This window comes from Aulonocara stuartgranti (genome assembly GCF_965226115.1).
Source record: "Aulonocara stuartgranti genome assembly, chromosome: 6".
Taxonomy (NCBI): Eukaryota; Metazoa; Chordata; class Actinopteri; order Cichliformes; family Cichlidae; genus Aulonocara; species Aulonocara stuartgranti.
Window position 1 is genome coordinate 25774027 of NC_138944.1, and position 20366 is coordinate 25794392.

At 44.4% G+C, this 20366-nt stretch overlaps 1 protein-coding gene across 8 annotated transcripts in view; it reads right to left on the bottom strand.

Moving 5' to 3' along the window:
- inpp4b (inositol polyphosphate-4-phosphatase type II B) overlaps positions 1 to 20366 on the bottom strand; it is a 384743-nt gene that overhangs the window by 176292 nt on the left and 188085 nt on the right. For all 8 annotated transcript variants that reach the window (XM_082537632.1, XM_082537630.1, XM_082537622.1 and 5 more), the window contains exons 2-3: positions 18191 to 18513; positions 10737 to 10781 (exon numbers count right to left, since the gene is read on the bottom strand). In XM_082537632.1, coding sequence (XP_082393758.1) covers positions 10737 to 10781; positions 18191 to 18275 — 130 coding nt within the window. In that variant the 5' untranslated portion in view covers positions 18276 to 18513. The remainder of the gene's footprint in view (positions 1 to 10736; positions 10782 to 18190; positions 18514 to 20366) is intronic.

Consider the following 20366-nt stretch of genomic DNA (forward strand, 5'->3'; position numbering starts at 1 on the left):
AAGCTCCCTTCTAAAGCGATTGTACGCACGAGCCCTGTGAAGGGACACTGCAGATAAGTTGCTGACTGTCCCTATCAGTCATCTCAGGAGACATATATTTGACTGGCCAGACATATCTTCCCTACCCCGCCGCACAGTTAACCCCAGCCAGTTTGGTGATTGAAATGGGAATAGGTGCCCAACCATGCATCACCAGGCTGGCTCTCTTACAGGGATATGACACTTCAAGTGACCCTCTAAGGTCAGCGCCATTATGATGCTGGGCAGGGGCAGGAAAGGGAAATAGAGCGAATGGCAGAGGGAAAGGACAAGAGATTCCCTCAGAGACACATTTAGAGTTTGAGGAAGGAAGCCTGAGTGAGAGGGGAGATAATGAAGGACATGGATGGAGGAAAGAGGAGTATGGTCTATTAAAGTGGTTCAAATAATGAATTGCAAAGCAGAGGGGGGAAAAAGAGTGAGTGCTTTCCAGCACATCACATTCAAAGACTTTTTTTTTGTGGTCATTTATTAGTGAATTGCCTGCCTTAGCTTAGGTGAAAATTAATTCAACAATTTTAGTCAAGCAACTCAACTGCCAAAGTATACTGGGACTGATTCTTAAATCACCATAACAATTGAGCAATTGGAGTAATAATGTTTGCCCATCCTCGGAGGCTTCAATTACTATGCTGTATTTATTTTGTGTGATTGGAATATGCTGAGCTCTTTCAAGATGAATTTGCTGGAAATGAGTTTTAATGCAGCAAGCCTCTGTGACCCCACAACGAATCTAAATTCCATTTAATCGAGAGGGGAGCCCTGGGAGTTGCCGCATGAGACAAATATATGCTCATCTTCAGAAGACTCTTACTCATCGTGATAATTATTTCAACGCTTCAATTAATTTGACAACGTTATTTGCATGTGCCACGGCTTCGCACACCTGTTTGCGACTCGATCTAGGAGAAATGAAGGGAAGATAAAGGCCGTCGAGTTGTGATAAAAGTCCTTAACCTGCTGCGTAGGGATGCTTATCGCTCGTGTGAATCTATAGAACCGCGATAAGCACACGATATTAAATCAGACTTGAGTATTATGCCTCTAATTTGAAATTTGAAATGGGAATAAACCCTTCAGTTTTAATTCAATTATGTATAATTCAAAGTGCATTTGTCAAGGTGCCATTCACAAGAAATAGGTACCTGCTGCTTGTGGATATTTATGTAAAATGCTATTTGCATGCAAAACGTCTAGTTTGAATAATGATGCAGATGTATTTTAGGCACTCTGTCTGGTAAATGTTTCAGATCAAACACTGTTAAGAGGATCACAAATTCAATTTAAGAAGAAAAATTGCATTACTTGCAAAATAAGAGAAGAATTCACATGAATCTTAGGGGCAACAAACTGCCTACTTGGACACAGAGCAGACAGCATGTTTGAAATCATAACACAGCGATCTCTCATGTAGAGAGTATCAAAGAGCTGCTGCCTCTAATTTAAAATGTAAGTGCAGTCAGTGTACAAATGAGGGACTAACGTTCCTAAAAAGAGACCTCTGTTCCCCTGCTAGCAATCTAGGTTTCTGAGGTGGAGCGGAGGTTCTGGCTTCACAACAAGCTAAATAATTAACCATTCATAAAACAGAAATAAATGGAATAAAAATGTGGTTCACTCTCTTTGTACTAAACCACAGAAGTCAGAGTTTTAAATTTGCTTGCACTTCTAGAGACAGAAATAGGCACACCTTACAATTTTTTCTGCGAGCTTGTTTGTTTACAGTAGAAAGGATTCTTCACGCTGGATGTTACGGCATGATGTCAAAACCAAGGCAAACACCAATGAATGTCCTTCCTATATTAGGTTGGAAAAATCTGCTCAAAGCTGAGATGGTAAAATCTTGACATACACCACTGTGGAAAAGTACGTTGCTTTTTCCCACAAGGAGCAAGACTTTACTGTCATTTTTGAAGGATTCATTAAGCCACTTAACCCTGACCTATGAATCACTCAAGCATAAAAAGGCTCCTAACTCAAGGTATGAATCAGTGTGGTTGGCCACACATAAGGACAGTTTAACAAAGAACCAATTTTGTATCGTTACATTCTTTGTTATTGTCACAAAAGCGCATATTTTTTTCCTGTTCTTAAGAAAGAGGACAAAGCAAAGGCTCCACAGAAGAGCTGAGAGATGCATCTGGCCTGTCAGCCCGTCCATCCACTGCTTACCAAAGCCTCACCAGAAATGAGCTCAGGTGAAGGGTACCAACTGAAGCCATTCTTAAGGAAGGAAAACTGGGAGAAAAATGTGTTTTAGTGTTGTAGTTTTAACAGGGACTAACAAAACAGAGATACTTAGGTCTTCACTCAAGTCCCAAGCCCAAGTAGATAAAATATCACAAATATAAATATTTATTTACGCAGTTTTTAAACCGGAAATGACCATTTAATCATTACTATGACCTTATTCATATTAACACCACACTAAGTAACTGGGACAATTTAGTGCTGCTCACAGATCCATTTATAAATTATTCTACTAAATATATGGTTCATTTACAGAATTTAGTCCCAGTTTAAAAGGGATGATCCACTCTCATATCACTGCATTGAAGTTTTCTTGCTTCACAAAGTGTTCCCAACAAGCCTGAAAGCTATGATCAATCAAAACACTTGAGTGATCTAGTGTTGGTCTGCACTGATCATTTAAAATCTGAAGAATTTACCTTTTATTTTGTACTCGTGGTTACAGAAACAGCCTTCCCTGGAACTCGAGATGTGCTCTGTCTTCCTTTGATGTGTTTTCATTTACCTTTCATTTCTTTTGCTTTTCGGTAAATATTTTAGGATCTTAGCCGTTGATTAGTTCACTGTCAGATTCTGAGTCCTTGTCAGCTGTTTTGATGAAGTTGTTTTTGAATACTTCTTTGTTTCTGTGTCATAAATATTTTGCACAACCAGGTCCACTGTATTTAAAATATGCTGCACGGTTAGCTAGGGCCCACATTCCCTTTCTGGCGTGTTAGATGTACTGTTCGAATGTGCAAAGCCTCTGGGGGTAAAAACAGAAACAAATGGTATTTTTACAAACACACTGCAGCCCTGAGCTTTTTTTTTTTTTTTTTTAACATTGCCAGAAAGAGCAGTATGTGAGAACACAAATGTCTAAATCATTTAGATCAGACATAAAACTCTCTTTTTACCCTGCTTTAGGTCTTGAAGCCCATGAGTGAATAGCACAGAGAATTTACAGTAAGCTTGTGTGTGCCATGAGTCCTGCCTCCTACATCTAAACCTAAAACTAACTGATTCAGGAATAAGAAGACATCTGTCCCAGACCATCAACTGCTCTGTGCATTGTTCAACACTCAGGGCACAGAACTGGCAACCTGGTAGGTTTTAGCAACGTAACTACATGGTGTGTCCATGTCTCCCTATGCTCCTTTTTCTCTTCAGTTCTTCCTTCCCACTCTCACCAAGTGCTTCCTCATAGGACATTGCCAGATTGTTCTGGATTCTCTTCTTGTGTCTTGAGATGACTCCTCTTGTGTATTAGTGCTATTTCTTGAGTTGAGCCTATCAAACCTGAAGGTTGTTATTGTGATGTCATCATGTTGCCTGACAAAAACCTACCAAATGGCTAAATAGATCTGGTTGTAGCCTTTATGCCCTTACAATAGCTTTCAATTTCACAGCAATGAATTCAACACAAAACTGTTATTATGCATGTTATATTATTACATCATCACTATGCCTAGTAACTGCATAACAACAGACTAAAATCACAGACTAAGCAATACTGAAGCGTTGGAATTTACTAGAAACTGAATGTCGTAGACCGTGAAGCTGTGATTAGGGTTACAAAAAACCCCCTGTGGAGGTAAGCATCAACGACACAGCTCTCAGTTCTCACTCCTTCTTTATTCGTCTCCAACATCAACTGCGCATATCGCGCCACAAAACACAGGAACACACTTCCTCTACACTGGGTGTGAGTGGAGCCCTCTAGTGGTCCACCACACATGCCCCCCCCCGAACACCCAGCAGAACTAGTCCAGGACCCGGGGCTTAAGCAAACGGCCGGAGCGGCTGAACTGGGGGGGTGGGGAACTGACAGAGGGCAACCCAGCCCGGGAGCGAGGCTGGCACTGGCGGTCAGAAAAAGCTGAAGACGACTCGGACTCCGTTGATTTCGGGTCGCTCCTGGGGGAAAAAACAGAATCCATCAGCCCGGTGGCAGGTGGGCGGCCGCGGCGAGGGGCCTGGGCCGGGACCACCTGATCCTCTTGCATAACATGTGCAGGCTTAAGTCTGTCAACAGAGACAACTTCCTGCCGACCGCCAAAGTCCAAAACGAAATGTTTGTTGCCTGGTTTAAGAACCCTGTATGGCCCGTCATATGGTGGACGCAGCGGAGTCCTATGGGCATCGTGCCTGACGAAAACGAAACGAGCAGAGTCCAATGAACTCGGAACAAAGGTGTCAGGCAGGCAGTGGTGCACAGGACCAGGAACAGGAAATGAGTTTCTTGGGGGGCGAAAAGGCAACAAAGAGGTATCGAAACATGGGGGAGGGCTCTCAGGTAAGAATTCCCCGGGGACCCGGAGAGGCTGGCCGAGGACCAGTTCAGCCGGGGAAACCCCGAGGTCTTCTTTAACCGCGCTACGCAAACCCAGCAAAACCCACGGAAGACGTTCGACCCAGTCGCCACTTGTCAAGGAAGCACGGAGCGCGGCCTTAAGTGACCGGTGAAACCGTTCGCACATCCCATTAGCTTGCGGGTGGTATGCTGTGGTGCGGTGGACCTTGACTCCCAGGCCGTCAGCCATAGCAGACCAAAGCTCGGAAACAAACTGGGGGCCCCTGTCCGAGGTAATGTCAGCAGGGGGGCCGAAACGTGAAACCCACGTTGACAAAAACGCCCTGGCCACCGTCGCCGCTGTCGTGGACGCCAGGGGTACCGCCTCCGGCCACCTGGTTGTGCGGTCCACCACAGTCAAAAGGTGCGTGAAACCCTGTGACTGCGGCAAGGGACCAACCAGGTCCACATGAACGTGATCGAAACGCCTACCCGGGACACGGAAAGGCTCGAGGGGTGCCTGTGTGTGCCGGTGGATTTTCGAGCGTTGGCATGGGATACAAACCGCCGCCCATTCTTTCACAGTCTTGCGAAGGCCCGGCCAAACAAACCTGGCGCTGACCAGCTTGACCGAGGCCCGGACGCCGGGATGAGAGAGGGCATGCACCGAGTCAAAAACACGACGACGCCACGAAAGGGGAACCACCGGGCGGGGGCGGCCGGTGGAAACGTCGCAAAGAAGGTGCGGACCGCCGTCCCACACCGGGGTGTCCTCCAGCACGAGGCCCGTTTTTGTTGACTGAAGGGCAAGGAGGTCCGGGTCAGCACGTTGCTCGGCGGCCATGGCAGCGTAGTCGATGCCGACATACACCGGAGAAACCAACACATGTGAGAGACAGTCAGCGACGTGATTGGACTTACCAGCCACATGCTGAATGTCTGTGGTAAACTCAGAAATGGCCGCCAACTGGCGCTGCTGGCGTGCGCTCCATGGGTCAGAGACCTTGGACATCGCAAACGTCAAAGGTTTGTGGTCAACGTACGCAGCAAAGTTGCGACCCTCGAGGAAAAAACGAAAATGCCGTGTTGCGAGGTGCAGGGCCAGCAACTCCCTGTCAAAAACACTGTACTTGCGTTCAGCATCCCGGAGCGTACGACTGAAAAAGGCGAGCGGTTGCCAGAGACCTGAAACCCGCTGTTCCAACACTCCGCCCACTGCCACGTCCGAGGCGTCGGTGGTCAACGCGATCTCCGCCGACGGAAGCGGGTGGGCCAGCAGGGCGGCGTCAGCCAGCGCAGACTTGGCTGCGGAAAACGCACGGACGCGTTCAGGCAGCCAGTCAACCGGATCTTTGGCTGTTTTACCTTTTAAGGCAGCATAGAGTGGCTGTAGCAGGTGGGCAGCTCTGGGGAGAAAGCGGTTGTAAAAATTTATCATCCCCAAGAACTCCTGCAACGCTTTAACCGACGTGGGACGCGGGAAAGCCAAAACGGCCTGGACTCTGTCGGGCAACGGAACCACACCTTCAGCGGAAATGCGGTGCCCGAGGAAATCCAGAACAGGCAACCCAAACTGGCCCTTGGAAGGGTTGATGATCAGGCCGTGCGCTTCCAAACGCTGGAAAACCTGGCGCAGATGGGACTCGTGCTGGCTCGCTGAGCAGCTGGCCACCAATATATCGTCCAGATAAATAAAAACGAACGGCAGCCCACGCAAAACGGAGTCCATCAGCCGCTGAAAGGTCTGGGCGGCACCTTTCAGGCCAAACGGCATGCGCAAAAACTCGAACAAGCCGAAGGGAGTAATGACAGCGGTTTTAGGAACGTCTTCGGGGCGCACGGGAACCTGGTGATACCCCCGCACCAAGTCAATTTTAGAAAAAATCGACGTTCCGGCGAGGTTGGCAGAAAAATCCTGAATGTGGGGGATGGGGTAACGGTCATTCTCCGTGGCATTATTTAAACGGCGGAAATCTCCGCATGGCCGCCACCGACCGTCCGATTTGGGCACCATGTGAAGCGGAGAGGCCCATGCACTGTTCGAACGCTGTACAATGCCAAGGCGCTCCATGGCTGCAAACTCTTCCCGAGCGACGGACAGTTTCGCGGGGTCGAGGCGGCGCGCGCGCGCGAACACCGGGGGCCCGACCGTGGGAATATAATGCTCAACCCCATGCTTCGTTACCGTGCTAGAGAAATTAGGGACAGACAGCGATGGAAACTCTAAAAGCAAACGCTGAAAAGCATCCCCGGAGGTCACTACATTAGCCCGAATCAGGGGCTCGGCGGCCCGAGTAAAACAGGGTAGCGAAGAAAACGAAACAGCATCGATTAAACGTCTGTTAGCGACATCGACAAGTAGTCCATGAGCACACAGGAAATCAGCACCCAAAATAGGTACAGAGCTAGCAGCAACAACAAAGTTCCACTGGAAATCCCGGCCATGAAAACAAACAGTCACCAACCTTTCCCCAAACGTTTTGATGGGAGAGCCGTTAGCTGCAATGAGCTGCGGCCCACAGTTCGCTGCTAGTCCGTCGGCAGCGGTAGGGGGAAGGAGGCTCTTCTGGGAGCCGGAGTCCACGAGAAAACGTCTCCCGGAGCGCGAGTCCTCTATGAAGAGCAGCCTTTCTGTATTGCCAGCGGTCGCGGCTGCTACGGCGCGCTGGCGGGTCCGTTTCCCTGGGCCGTGAAAGCGCAAGGCGGCAGGCAGCGACGCGCTCTGTCGCCAAAACGCTGATGGTAGAAACAGATGCTCTTTCCGCGGTGCCGGCGTGTAGCAATCCCTGCCGTCAGCAAGGGGGCGGATGCTCCGGGGGAGGCAGGTGGAGGCGTGGAAGGTGCCGCCGGCGTGTCCGTAGCCAGGGCGTGAACGTCGAAAGTGCGGCTAGCCAGGAGAATACGATCCGATTCTTCAGCCAGGGAGCGATAATCCTTCGCAGGCAGAAGCGGAGAGTTCGCGAGGACAGCTCTCACGGCGGCCGGTAGTTGGCGAAGGAAGAGGTGCACGAAGAGGAAACCACCGTCATCCGGCCCGAGCAACGATAGCATGTTCTCCATGAGCTCGAGCGCGGTACCGCCACCCAAGCCTGACAGGTTGAGGAGCTTTTCGGCTCGTTCGGCGTCGGAGAGGGCATAGCGCCGAAGAAGCAGCTCTTTGAGGGCGGCGTATTTCCCTTGGGCGGGTGGGTCCCGGAGGAGCGCCATCGCGCGACCGGTGGCCAGCGGGTCGAGCGAGGCCACCACATGGTGATACTTCGTGTCGTCAGCCGAGATGCCGCGAAGGGCGAACTGAGCCTCCACGTGTACGAACCATGACGGGGGGTCATGGAGCCAAAAGTCCGGCAGTTTCAGCGCCACAGCGAACGTAGCTGCAACAGGAGGCGGAGGTCCGGCGGCCGCTGATGCATCCATAGCGGAGTGTGCGTTATCTACGGCCCGTTGCATGCTCGAGTCAGGGGTCACCAATGTGGAGGTAAGCATCAACGACACAGCTCTCAGTTCTCACTCCTTCTTTATTCGTCTCCAACATCAACTGCGCATATCGCGCCACAAAACACAGGAACACACTTCCTCTACACTGGGTGTGAGTGGAGCCCTCTAGTGGTCCACCACACCCCAAACTTTTGTTTTCACAATGTTAGCGAAATATTTCAAAAGAAATTTCTCGCACAACAGACACTTTACTAGTAGAGCAGACTGAGAGACTAATATCTTGTACTATCCTGCACAAGTTGTGACATCAACGGGTCCTCATCAAACAACTTAGGCAAGGCAAGGCAAGGCAAGTTTATTTGTATAGCACAATTCAACAACAAGGTGATTCAAAGTGCTTTACAGAGACATTAGAAACAAGAACAAATAAAAAGCATGATTTAAAATTGATTAAAACAAGCAAATAAACTAACTAACTAATTAACAAACAAACAAACAACAGTATATAAAATCAAAACAGATAAAATCAGAACAGTAGATAAAATCAGTAGTTAAATGTAAGTTTTGAAATTTAAGCTTAAAGTGTGGATTTGGTGCTTTATTCAAATGCAGCTGAGAACAGGTGAGTCTTCAACCTGGATTTAAATAAACTGAGTGTTTCAGCTGATCTGAGGCTTTCTGGGAGTTTGTTCCAGATATAAGGAGCATAAAAGCTGAATGCAGCTTCTCCGTGTCTGGTTCTGACTCTGGGAACTGATAAAAGACCGGATCCAGATGACCTGAGGGATCTGGATGGTTCATACTGGGTCAGGAGGTCATTGATGTATTTTGGTCCTAAACCATTCAGAGCTTTATAGGCCAGCATCAGAACTTTAAAGTCTATCCTCTGACGGACAGGCAGCCAGTGTAAGGACCTCAGAGCTGGACTGATGTGGTCCACTTTTTTGGTCTTAGTGAGGACTCGAGCAGCAGAGTTCTGAATGAGCTGTAGTTGTCTGACTGATTTTTTAGGTAGACCTGTAAAGATGCTGTTACAGTAATCAAGCCTACTAAAGATGAATGCATGGACTAGTTTTTCCAGGTCCTGTTGAGACATCAGATCTTTTATCCTTGATATATTCTTGAGGTGATAGTAAGCTGACTTTGTTATTGTCTTAATGTGTTTTTCTAAGTTTAGGTCTGCATCCATCACTACACCCAAATTTCTCGCCTGGTTTGTGGTTTTTAGATGTATAGATTGAAGTTCTCTGGTGACCTGTAATCGTTTTTCTTTGGCGCCAAAGACTATTACCTCAGTTTTGTTTTTGTTTAGCTGGAGAAAATTGTGGCACAACCAGTCATTGATTTCCTCAATGCATTTACCAAGAGCCTGTACAGGGCCTCGGTCTCCTGGTGACATTGTGATATATATTTGTGTGTCATCTGCATAGCTGTGATAGTTTATTTTGTTGTTGTTTATAATCTGTGCCAGTGGGAGCATGTAGATGTTAAACAGAAGGGGTCCCAAAGGCCTTAAACTTAAAGGCCGGACGACTGCTTGTTTACTATCCTCAGTGTGGTTAAAAATATGTTTTCCTGAAATTCAATAAGCATTTTAAACAAAACTATTACAACCTGTCACTTCTTTCGAGAGCTTAAAAATAATTTGTTGAAACAAATATTGGAAATAAAACACGTCATGTAATATGTCATTAAATACTGCCATTATGGGTTTGACAGGTACAGATTAGATAGGTGTACTGTACATGGGGCGCACAATCAGGCCATTTAAAAATGGACATGGTACTGTGTCAGCTGTCAGCTGTATTTTCTAATTTTCCACCACGGCAGACAATTTACATTTAAATTGTTTTTCTTTCACAGCGCAAGGCCCCAACATAATGTTCGAGTATCAAATGGACATTTAGACATCAAAGCAAGCAGTACAAATGTTTTGTTTGACTTTGTTTGCTTTATGTGGTTTGAATTGTATGTGCGCCCAGTTTTGTGTCTCTACATCTTTACATATTTTTACACATTACCTGATGACAATCGGACTGCCAGCAACAAAAAAATTATGATGCATCAATGTGTATTTGCTGTTAAAACACAGTAGAAGGTATCAAGTAACACTTGAGAGTGTATGTGTGTTAAAATGTTAACTTTTACTATTGTGACCCCTGTAACAGAAACTTCACATCCCTGGATCATATATATCATCCATCATCTCATCTGTAGCGTGGCTTTGATCAAAGGATAGAAACAACAAAGTCAAGATGCTTGTCAGATATAATCAATCCTGAATGTCAAAAAATGTTATTACCAGTTTAGGAAACATGATTTGAGCCACAATGAATTATCTGTGGCTCAGATAATTCTGAGCCACAGAAGCCACCATTTCCCCAGATTGAATGGTGAAAGTTCACCATTCAATGCTTTCTCTCTGCTGTGCTTCTGTTGTCCTTTCTATCCTTACTTGTGTGTCAGAATTTATTGCAGATATGCCACTGATCCTCACTGACATCTGCATTAATGGAAATGTCAGCATGTGTGTGTTTAACAAGAGTTACTGTAAGTTTGGATGTATGTTAGCAAAAAGGGATGATTGCCATTGACTTTTATTGCGTTTCCATGGCGGGAAAGAGGCAACAAACGTCATCTAATATGTGTGCGAACGAGCCAAAACAGTGGTATGTCTCCATTTTCATTGCTTCCCCTTGAAATAAAATGACCCTTGAATTACGGCGTTAACAGGACTTACCGAGGCTGAACTCCACCTGAGGCAGCTTGGGTGTTAGAATAACACCTGCAAGACAGAGACAGCAAAAAGACAGAGTGGAGTTGAGATAAAAACAGAGCGAGAGGGAGATAAAGATAAGGAAGAGGGGAACATTAGAACAATGAAAAAGGAGGAAACAGACGTAAAACATTAACGGCTGCAGTTTAATTTTGTGGAAGTTTAAAAGGTGTAGAGCTCCAACCATTGTTTTTCAATGACTTTTCATGAATTTCAGTCTTTGATTTGCCATCTTATTAAATTAATCATATCAATGTTAGATAATAGGGAAATATGCTCATTACAATTTCAAAGAGCATAAGTGCAAAACAAGCCGACTACTTTTAATCTAAAATAATCTGAATCAAAAACCTGTGAACCCTCACATATTTACTAAAAGCAAGGCATAAATATTTAGCTTAGTTTCCTGGTTATTTATCAAAATTGTTGAGTCAGTTGTAGTCACTTTGCACAGATGCAATATAATTACGCTAAGGGGGTTGAACTCCTGGCAACAAACTATTTTAATCAGAAATAAAAGGCTTTATAGAGAGTTTGAACATGGTAGGAGCACAACAGGCTCCCCAAATGCCACACTGATTAATGTAACTGTTCATCTAGATTATGCAAACAACTCAGCGATCGTTGAGAACGTCAGAACTAGAGTTTCTGGGTATCCATTGTCCTTGAGGCTTTACGCCAATAACGATGACTGACTGCTTCAGTCATCTGTCACTAAAGCTTTCTCTCATTCATCACTTTCCCAGTTTGACATGACCATTCAAAAACCAAACCGATGAAACGCCTGTAAGATGGTGCAACAAGTCTAGAGGGGGACTAAACTGCTAAATTCCTCCTCTTGGGGTGCTTGGACACAATTGGCCTCTCTAAGGCTCATCAACTCCACTAATGGGCCGTGGATACTCGATGTTCACTGATGTATGGGAGCCATGCGACTTAGGTAATCTTATGTAATGAGGATTCTTTGCAAAGAAAAAACGATTTACTTAATAAGGCAGAATGCCTTATTGACAATTTTGAATGCATAGATAATGCTGTCCAAAAGTCTCAGACCAACTCTCATTTCTACATATTTTGCTTGGGAAATTGGAATTAGGCGCAGCAGTATTGAAATGTGCAAACACGCATTAAAAGTCTATACAGTGTATATAAGCCAAAAACACAGGTGGTGCAATTCTTGGTTAAAAGCTTGAAAGTCAGTATTCAGCATGATCGCCTCTGTTCTTTAACCTTCCTGCCTTCTTGGGACCTTTTTGTGCCACTGCTATGTGTTAAATGGCTGCCATTTCCACTGTGTTCAGTGGAATATAACCAAACTTGCCACAGGATAGTTTTTACCTGTCAATGTTAATATTCCAGTGTGAATTCCTTAAATCAGCCTAAAATGGCTGAGCAGCAGAAATCCCCACACCCATCACCCTGGGGACCATTTTCTGCCCATTGACTTCCATTATAAACGCTATTTTTCATCCCCAAATTATCATTATATGATTTTATTTTTTCTTCTTTTCTTGGATGTCAATGAAGACTCAGGGCCTTGAAGTTTTAATTTTTAAATTGCAAAAAAAATGCAAAAAAATAATGGCAGGTCAAAATGTATGTTGGTGCCAATCTTTGGTCCATCTAAAGGCCTACTTATAATGACAATCACATATTACTTCAACTGGTTTTTTGTGGAAATATTTAGTTTCGTTTGTTGTTTTTTGGGGCTTATAACACAGGGCGCTCATGTAATAACACTGGGATTTGAAGGGTTAAAACAACGACAATATAATTAAAACTTTACATGAATATTTCAGGGAGAAGTAGTTTTACAAGGTTGGCTAATTTAAAGTGGAATAAAATATGGATATATGGTCTTTTTATGGCGTTTTTGGGCGTGGCTGAGAATGGTCCCTAGGGTGATGGGTGTGAGTTTTTTAAAGGATGGCAGGAGGGTTAATACAGCCTGAACTCTCTTAAGCAGCTTTATTGTAATCTCTATAAGTACAGTAGTCTTCACGAATCGTTCTCCAGGCTTCTTGAAGGACATTCAGAACTCTTCTTTGGATGTTGGCTGCCTTTTGTTCTGTTCTCTGTCAAGATGATCCCACATTGTTAGGATCCAGGCTCTGATCCGTGAATGATCATGTTCCCTTGTGTGTTTTTATATCCAGATATCCCTTTTTAAGGGGTTTGTAGTGTGTTTGGGATCATTGCCATGCTGAAAAATGAAGCCATTGCCAGCCAGCCCCTTTCTTGATAGTATTTCTTAATGGATCAAAATCTGATCAAGATAAAAGTCTTTTCTGTGTTCGTATACTTCCATCAACCTTGACAAGATCTCCAAGACCACTAGGTGAAATGCAGGGCCAAACCATGTGAGCCTCCACCATGTTTTGCTCACTGTTTTACCTCTCTCTGATCTCCATCAAAAATACTGCCAGTACTTTGAACCAAAGTCGGATCCATCCATCTCTCCGTGCAAGACCTGTTGCCACTGATTTTCAGTCCAATTCTCGTGTAATTTGGCAAACCTCAGCCTTTTCTCCCTGTTTTCCTTCCTTAAGAATTGCTTCTTGGCAGCCACCCTTCATCAGAAATGACCCTTCAGCGAACAGCAGATGGACCAGCATCTCTCAGTCAAGTCTTTGCTATTTCTTAAGCACGTGACCTTTAGATTCAAACAAACAAGCCAAAAAGAAAGAAAAAACAAACATTGCTCAAAACTGGTTTCTTGAAAGCAAATTATAAAGAAACAAGTTCTGGCGCAAGACTATTGCATCGTACTGTATGTATGGTTGTTTGTTGGGACTGTTGATTAAAAAGCATGTCCAATAAAGGCTCAAATATTCTCTTAGTAACAGTGCAGGTTTACTGTAATATTTCTTCTTGCGTTTGTTTCTGGAGATAAATCTAAAAAATGCCCCAGCTCACAGAGATGCAGTGAATTATGTCAAATGTTGATGAATCGTTTAAATGCTGTTTTTTAATCTTTGAACCATATTCTTTGAAATGAATGAGTCCAAAGATTGAAAATTATGGAAATCATAAGCATTATCTGGCACCGTGTTGAGAGTCATTTGCCTACTGAGGCCAAGACAGCTTCAAGCACAGTAACTTGATAAAAAAAAAAAAAAAAGATTACCAGCATTTTGAAGTGCATTTCTAAATTCAATAAATATGCTAACAAACTTGTAAATAAACCTTCAGTTTGCTAGCATTTATGCTCAGTGAAATAAACTGAGCTCTGTCAGATGTAATACATGTCAGAAAAGGCTGTAGAAGCTTACGCAAACCCGGTCCAATATCTGTTACAACTGCAGTAAATATCTAATTAATCAAGTGGACAAGTATTTGTAGCACACGGGGCAAGGAAACACACACCACCAACACAGGTCAATTATGCTTGTAAATAAACTTTCATCATCTGGTTCTCACATTACTTTCTCATCTTCATCATCCCATTCCTCAGGGGTCATGTCTCCTCATGTTGTCACCATTAAGACTTCCTTATGAGTGCTGATGGAACTTTAATAAGCCAGGATGACATGCTGCGTAGCTGAAATAGAAAGCCCTTTAGCTAGGTAGGCTGACACTGTGCCAGCTGTTGGGTCCAGTCTCCGGTGTAGCATTATCATAAGGGACTGACACATGGACAGCCCGGCTACTTTGTAGGACTTATCTTGAGTGGTAAGAAGCAGTGGAAAATGCTTGTCGTTGCAGAAATAATTAAAGATAAGGAGCAAAGCTGAGTCTAGGTCTGATAGAGGTTCAGGATACAGATCATGAGACACATGTGGCAAAGCAAGTCAAAGTGTTTGATAATGAAGCAGGAGGAAGACTGGAATTCAGAGCTGTCAGAATTTTAAAGCATGGCTTATAGGCAGAGTGTCGAGTATTTTTAGAAGGATCATGCCAGATGCTTTGATTTTATGACAGGCAACACATGTTAAGTTGCATTTTCCTTTTTTTGTTTTTTCAGTATAAAGTCTGAATAAATAACGTGTAAAACTATGTTTTAGTGCAGCTCTGAAAGCTTTCACATGGTCACATCACCCCAATATCCACATGATCTAAGATATAACGGACAAATTATGCAACCTGAGGACACAACTCCTGTTATGTACACGGTGACCTCATTCTCGTCCCGCAGCACTAAACATGCCGCATGTCATTACCCTCTGGGGGAGAATCAGCCTGACCAAAACAAATACACAAACAAGGTCTAATCGCAATAATTAGCCATTACATGGAGAGAGATAAGCCACCTGCACTGCCCATATCTATTGTAACTCCTGCAGCATACATGGCTCACGACTCTAAGTTGCAGATACATACGTGGGGGAAAGTGGCACAGGTGTGGTATTTATAATCGATATCCGCTGGCATTATGAATATGGTAATAAGCTCAGCAAGGCAGCAGGCAGGCAGCACATGCAGATGTAACTCCCAGAGGGGCCCAAAGCAAATGAGGTGTGCCCGCCCGCTATACTGCAGTTTCATCTGGCTCTAGAAATAACAGCACAGCCCCACTGTACCTCCAATCTATCAGCCCCCCTGTCTGTGGAAGGTATCAGTAGGGAAAAAGGCACGCTGAAGGCAGAGGAGAGGGTAATTTATAAGGATGTGAGCAGACTAGGTGAATCCTCAGGAATGACAAAGTTAATTAATGTTCAGGGACTTAAATGGTCCGTCTTACAGATGATCATTTAACTCGCTTCCCTTCTCATTGCCCTGCTTTCTCGCATGCTGCATTGTATGATAACCGCTAACACGCAAGGGGGACAAGGGTGAATGTGGGAAATAGTTGGTGGTTTTGGTGGGTGGGGGTGGGGGATTCAGATGATTCTGCTGTTTATTTCTAAGTCTGCAAAAGATGGAAGTAGAAAATATCACCAGACACCGCTCCAATTCCCAAGTATGGTTTCAACGAAGAAAATCAAACAATTTTTCCGAAGAGAGTTTTGATAAACTGCCCTGCAGAGGCTATAGTACACATTCACAGTCACTTCTGCTTATCCTCTTCATGAATAGATATTACATATAAAAGCCCACGCCTATGAATAAATCCTGTCCATATTTTTGAATATTATCTTCTTTTGAATTTTGAGGTTAGATTAATAATTCACTTATGTGGCTGGCTCAGCATGGGCTTTGATATTTCAGGGATATAACTCTCTCAACAAATGATTCCAACCCAACAAGCAGCTCTGCTCACCCTTCCTACATGTTCACCCACACTAATTGCAATGTTTCCTTCTCCTAACTCCTTTTTGTCCGACCTCGCGTTTCTCTGTCCTGTAGTTTAAATTGCCTAAACAGAACCTGCACATCCACTGCGATGATTCAGTCACCAGCCAGGCTTACATACCTGTAACTCAATTGATGTTTGCACAGACAGGCATCCCATTAGGACAAGTGGTGCTGAATGGGAGAGTGAGTTATTGTCACATTACTGCTTTGGGAGATTGAGGAGGGGGGGGACAGATGGTTTTGTTGCCAGCGTTTAATGAAGTGTTGTGAATCAGTTGGATGCGCTGAGGAGGTCTTGACTGTCAAGCTGATAAGAGACGTAGTCTGGGGGGGTTAACAAGAGTGGGACCTTTCGCTCCGCGACAGCTTGGTCACGGCACGCGTCTCGCAAAGACAGTTCAATCAATTAAATGTTGCGGCTTTCATTACCGATACTGTTTCCTGTATGCAAATTCTGTTATGAATAGTTAATAGCTAAAATAACATAATTTCACCCTTTGTGATTGGGAGTTTGTAAAACGCCAATTCAGCCCCACCTTAATTAGCACCGAGCAGCACCCAGTTTGGTTTCGCTTTTATCTGCTGTCAAGAAAGAGGAGATAAACTGTGTCACCTTGCGACTGATAATGCACGGTTGTCAACCTGCTGTTCGGCCCAAACACTGTAATTATGTGCTTCGCTCTTGTCTTCCAGGATGCCCAGGGGAAACAAAGCAAAGGTAGAGTGAGGCGTTACACTCCTGCATCTGTCAGATGCCATCTATAAAATTGTGCAGAGGATTTTATGGTAGGTGCCTATCTTGGGTTTGCCATCAGGTCATAGCTATTGAGAGTGTGGCCCTGTGTGTGTCTCTGCATAACTGTGCAACGTCAGAGCATGCCTGCATATATCCGTGTGAATGGGCAATCGGACACATAAGATGCTTCACCAGTGTGTCAGTATAGGTTTAAAGCAAAGAAGGCAAGGCGTCGTGAACTGCGCTTTCATCCTTCTTTGTACAGTTCCATCTGCTTATTCCCATTGGGACGATGATGGTTCTTAGCTTGCATGCCAATGCAAATGCTTAGCAGCAACCGCATGCAGTGTCTGTCCTTTTAGTAAGCAAAGGTATTAAATGTGGAGAGGAGGCTTTGTGGCATCACTGATATGGATAATCTCTTCAGCATTCTCCTGTAGTGATGGGCACTAAGACATCTAGTTTGCCTCTGCCAGTGCATATTAGTGACAGCACATTTAGCCTACATGGAATATGACTGCAGTAAAAATGCAAATTCACACACACATACACGTGCATGCATGAACACCAGTGCACAGAGACAGAGACACGACACGCAAGCAAACATGTGACGTTTTACCCCCCGACTCCCACCAAGAAAACATGTGAACAAACAGCTTTTCAAACTTTCTCTCTGCAGAGTCACTCAATCAAAATTCCATTTTGCTCAAAACTAGATAAGGCAGACTTTTGTATTATTTACTACACACATGCATTCTGAAGCTCAAAAGAACTGAGAAACATTTTTGAGATTTCAATTCAACCACACAACAAGAATACTTAAATGGAAACCTGCAGCAAGGCAGGCAGTTTTTAAAAAGTCTACAGTTTTAAATTGTGGAGACACGACTGACAGGCCCGAAGATCAATCGTGGCTTAACAACATTTTAAATATCTGACAACAAAAGACATCACTTGATAGCACTTAGTGTCATTTCTATCTACCAATAATGATCTTTCATAACAAGTGCATCTATATATCATCAGGTATTGAGTTGTAATTATTCTGCATAGGAGTCAGTTACTTGTCTACTGAAGACTGGGGTTTTAAAAATCTCTCACACTTTTGCTGGTACCTCCACCCTAGCTCTCTCCCTGAAACACACAAACACACACACACACACACACACACACACACACACACACACACACACACACACACACACACACACACACACACACGCACACAGACTTTCATTCTTTGTGTGTGGCAGCACGAGAACAAACACTTGCACAGGGAAAATACTCAAAAGCAAGACATCATCTAGAGAAGCATTTGCAGTAACAGTAGAGAAAACCAATGCTTAGAACTGACGAGCAGTTATGGAGTTAGACTGTAGAACAAGAAAGGACAGAGGAAAGAGGAGACAGATTCAAACAGTCACAAAACACAGTGGAGTCAGCTCACCAGCAGCGCTCAGTCCTTCAGGACTCGCACTCAGCTCCTTCATGTCAACCATGCAGTGTCCCAGGTGCTGCGTGCCGTCCTCCATCTGTCCAGCTTGCCCCACAGTTCTCCCTCGTGCTCCTCCACCTCTTCTCCCACCTCCTCCACGAAACACCACAGTCCAGTCCAGTTCCCCGGCTCACACGCAGCCTTCCAAGCAGAGAAGCTGTCACAAAGATAGCAATCCTCTCACCCCGCTTTCTTGCTGCCTCACGGTGCGCTCTCTGTCAGCATTAAGGATGCCTCATGGAAACTAATACGGAAGAGAGGGACCGGCGACGGACCTGGAGCAGCAGCGGGAGGGAGGAGGAGAGGGAGGGGGAAGAGAGGGGAGCAGGAGAGAAAAAGACAGGGGAAGGGAGGAGTGATGAGGGAGTGAGATTCCAAATGAAAGAGAAAGCAGGACAGAATTGATGTTATGTGCAATACAAAGCTCTATCCATCAATCTTGGGCTGTCAGTCGGGGACCTAGACCCGACTGCACAGAGCACCGCAGCCAGAAAGACACGGCTCTGTCCTCCTCCTCTCTCTCTCCCTCCCTCCTTTTCTCTTCTCACTGCGCAGCCACTGCTGCAACCAGACATGGCAGCAGGGTCCCTTTGATTTCTGATGTCCGTCTCACTCCCCTTCTCCAACCTGCCCTCACCTCTACATCACTCTTTTCCTTTTCTCAGCAGTGTAACAATTGCCAAACTCCCAAGCGTGATATGTTGAAGCCAGAATCATGCAGCATGATTTGGGGACTTATACAGCTGAGGGATTTGCAGAGTATAAGGACAGTTTTTATTGCATAAAGAGCTGAGTATAACCCAACATGGCAACTTCACCACAATTTCAAATCAACAGGTTAAACACAGAATGTGATACAGATAGTAGTTGTTTCTGGGTTTTAGAGGTTTGTGGGGGTTGTTTATGTTTCGCAGCGTAGATCTAGACTGGACATTTTGAAAAAGGAATTAGGATGAGGAGTTATATATAAAGATTTTCAAGGTAAAATAATGACTGCCTCCTCTTATGCTCCTAAGGGAAGCATTATTGTTCTTTGGTCACCAAGGTCATGATGCTACAGTAAGCGTACATCTACAATGTAGTTAATTAAAATCCAGCTGAATGGAGGAGGAGCTGTGTTGTCTGTTAAACTCATTCAATATAAGTGAAGGCTACTGTGAAGGTGCTTGATTTTATACACCTGTGGCTATGGAAGTGATTTTAAGTGAAGTTTCACCTACGACTAGCTGGAGATACAGCTTCTCTCACCAGTGATGATCCTTGATACGCAAAGTTGGGTTCAGTTTGGCATGAAACCAGATGATGTTTGCCCTCGACATAACTTTGAGGACTGTGAACTCAAACATAAGCTCCTGCAAGTGGTCAGAACCAGGTTTCCAGAGCGCAATCTAAAAATATACTGCGCAAAAGGCAAGAGCCACTCTTAATTTTTCTTTTTATTTTGCTTCCCAGGAGCCAGTCATTTCTTGTAATTTTTTAAAGTGGTCTTGAGCAATAGTTCTCCAGGCTTTCTGAAAGCATTTCAAGGTTTTTCTTTGGACATTGGCTGCTTTTTCACTCATTTTCAGTCCAGTCCTTGTACCTGACCATTTATCAAAAGAAAGGTTTTCTTCTGAGAACATGAATCATTGAAGCATAAAAAAGGCACCTAACTTAACGCATCTCTTGGCATGGTGTGCAGTGTGTCCTCAAATAATTAATGAAACTGGACAAGTGGAGGTCAAAAGAAGATTTGGCAGGTCTAAAAAGACACTATGTACAGCAGATGAACAGTACTTGAAAGTCATGTCCTTAAGAAGTAGAAAATAAATCCAACAAAGACCTGACAGAGAACCCAAGAGATGCATCTGTTTGCTGAAGCCTCATCAAACAGTGTCAATGGAAGCGTGACTGTCAAACAACCATTTTAAAGAAAATGAAACAGGGAGAAAATGTTGAGGTATGGCTAATTAAAAATCAGACTATGTGGAGTGAGGAGGTGGGCCCAAGTGCAGACAATGCCGTTTAGTGGAGGATGATAAAAACGTTTCAAAAACAAAGGCAAAGCAACACTAAAAAATAACCTAAACTGGGAGAACTAAGTCTAAGCATAAAAAAACCCTGGAACATGAAAAGGAGCATGAACATG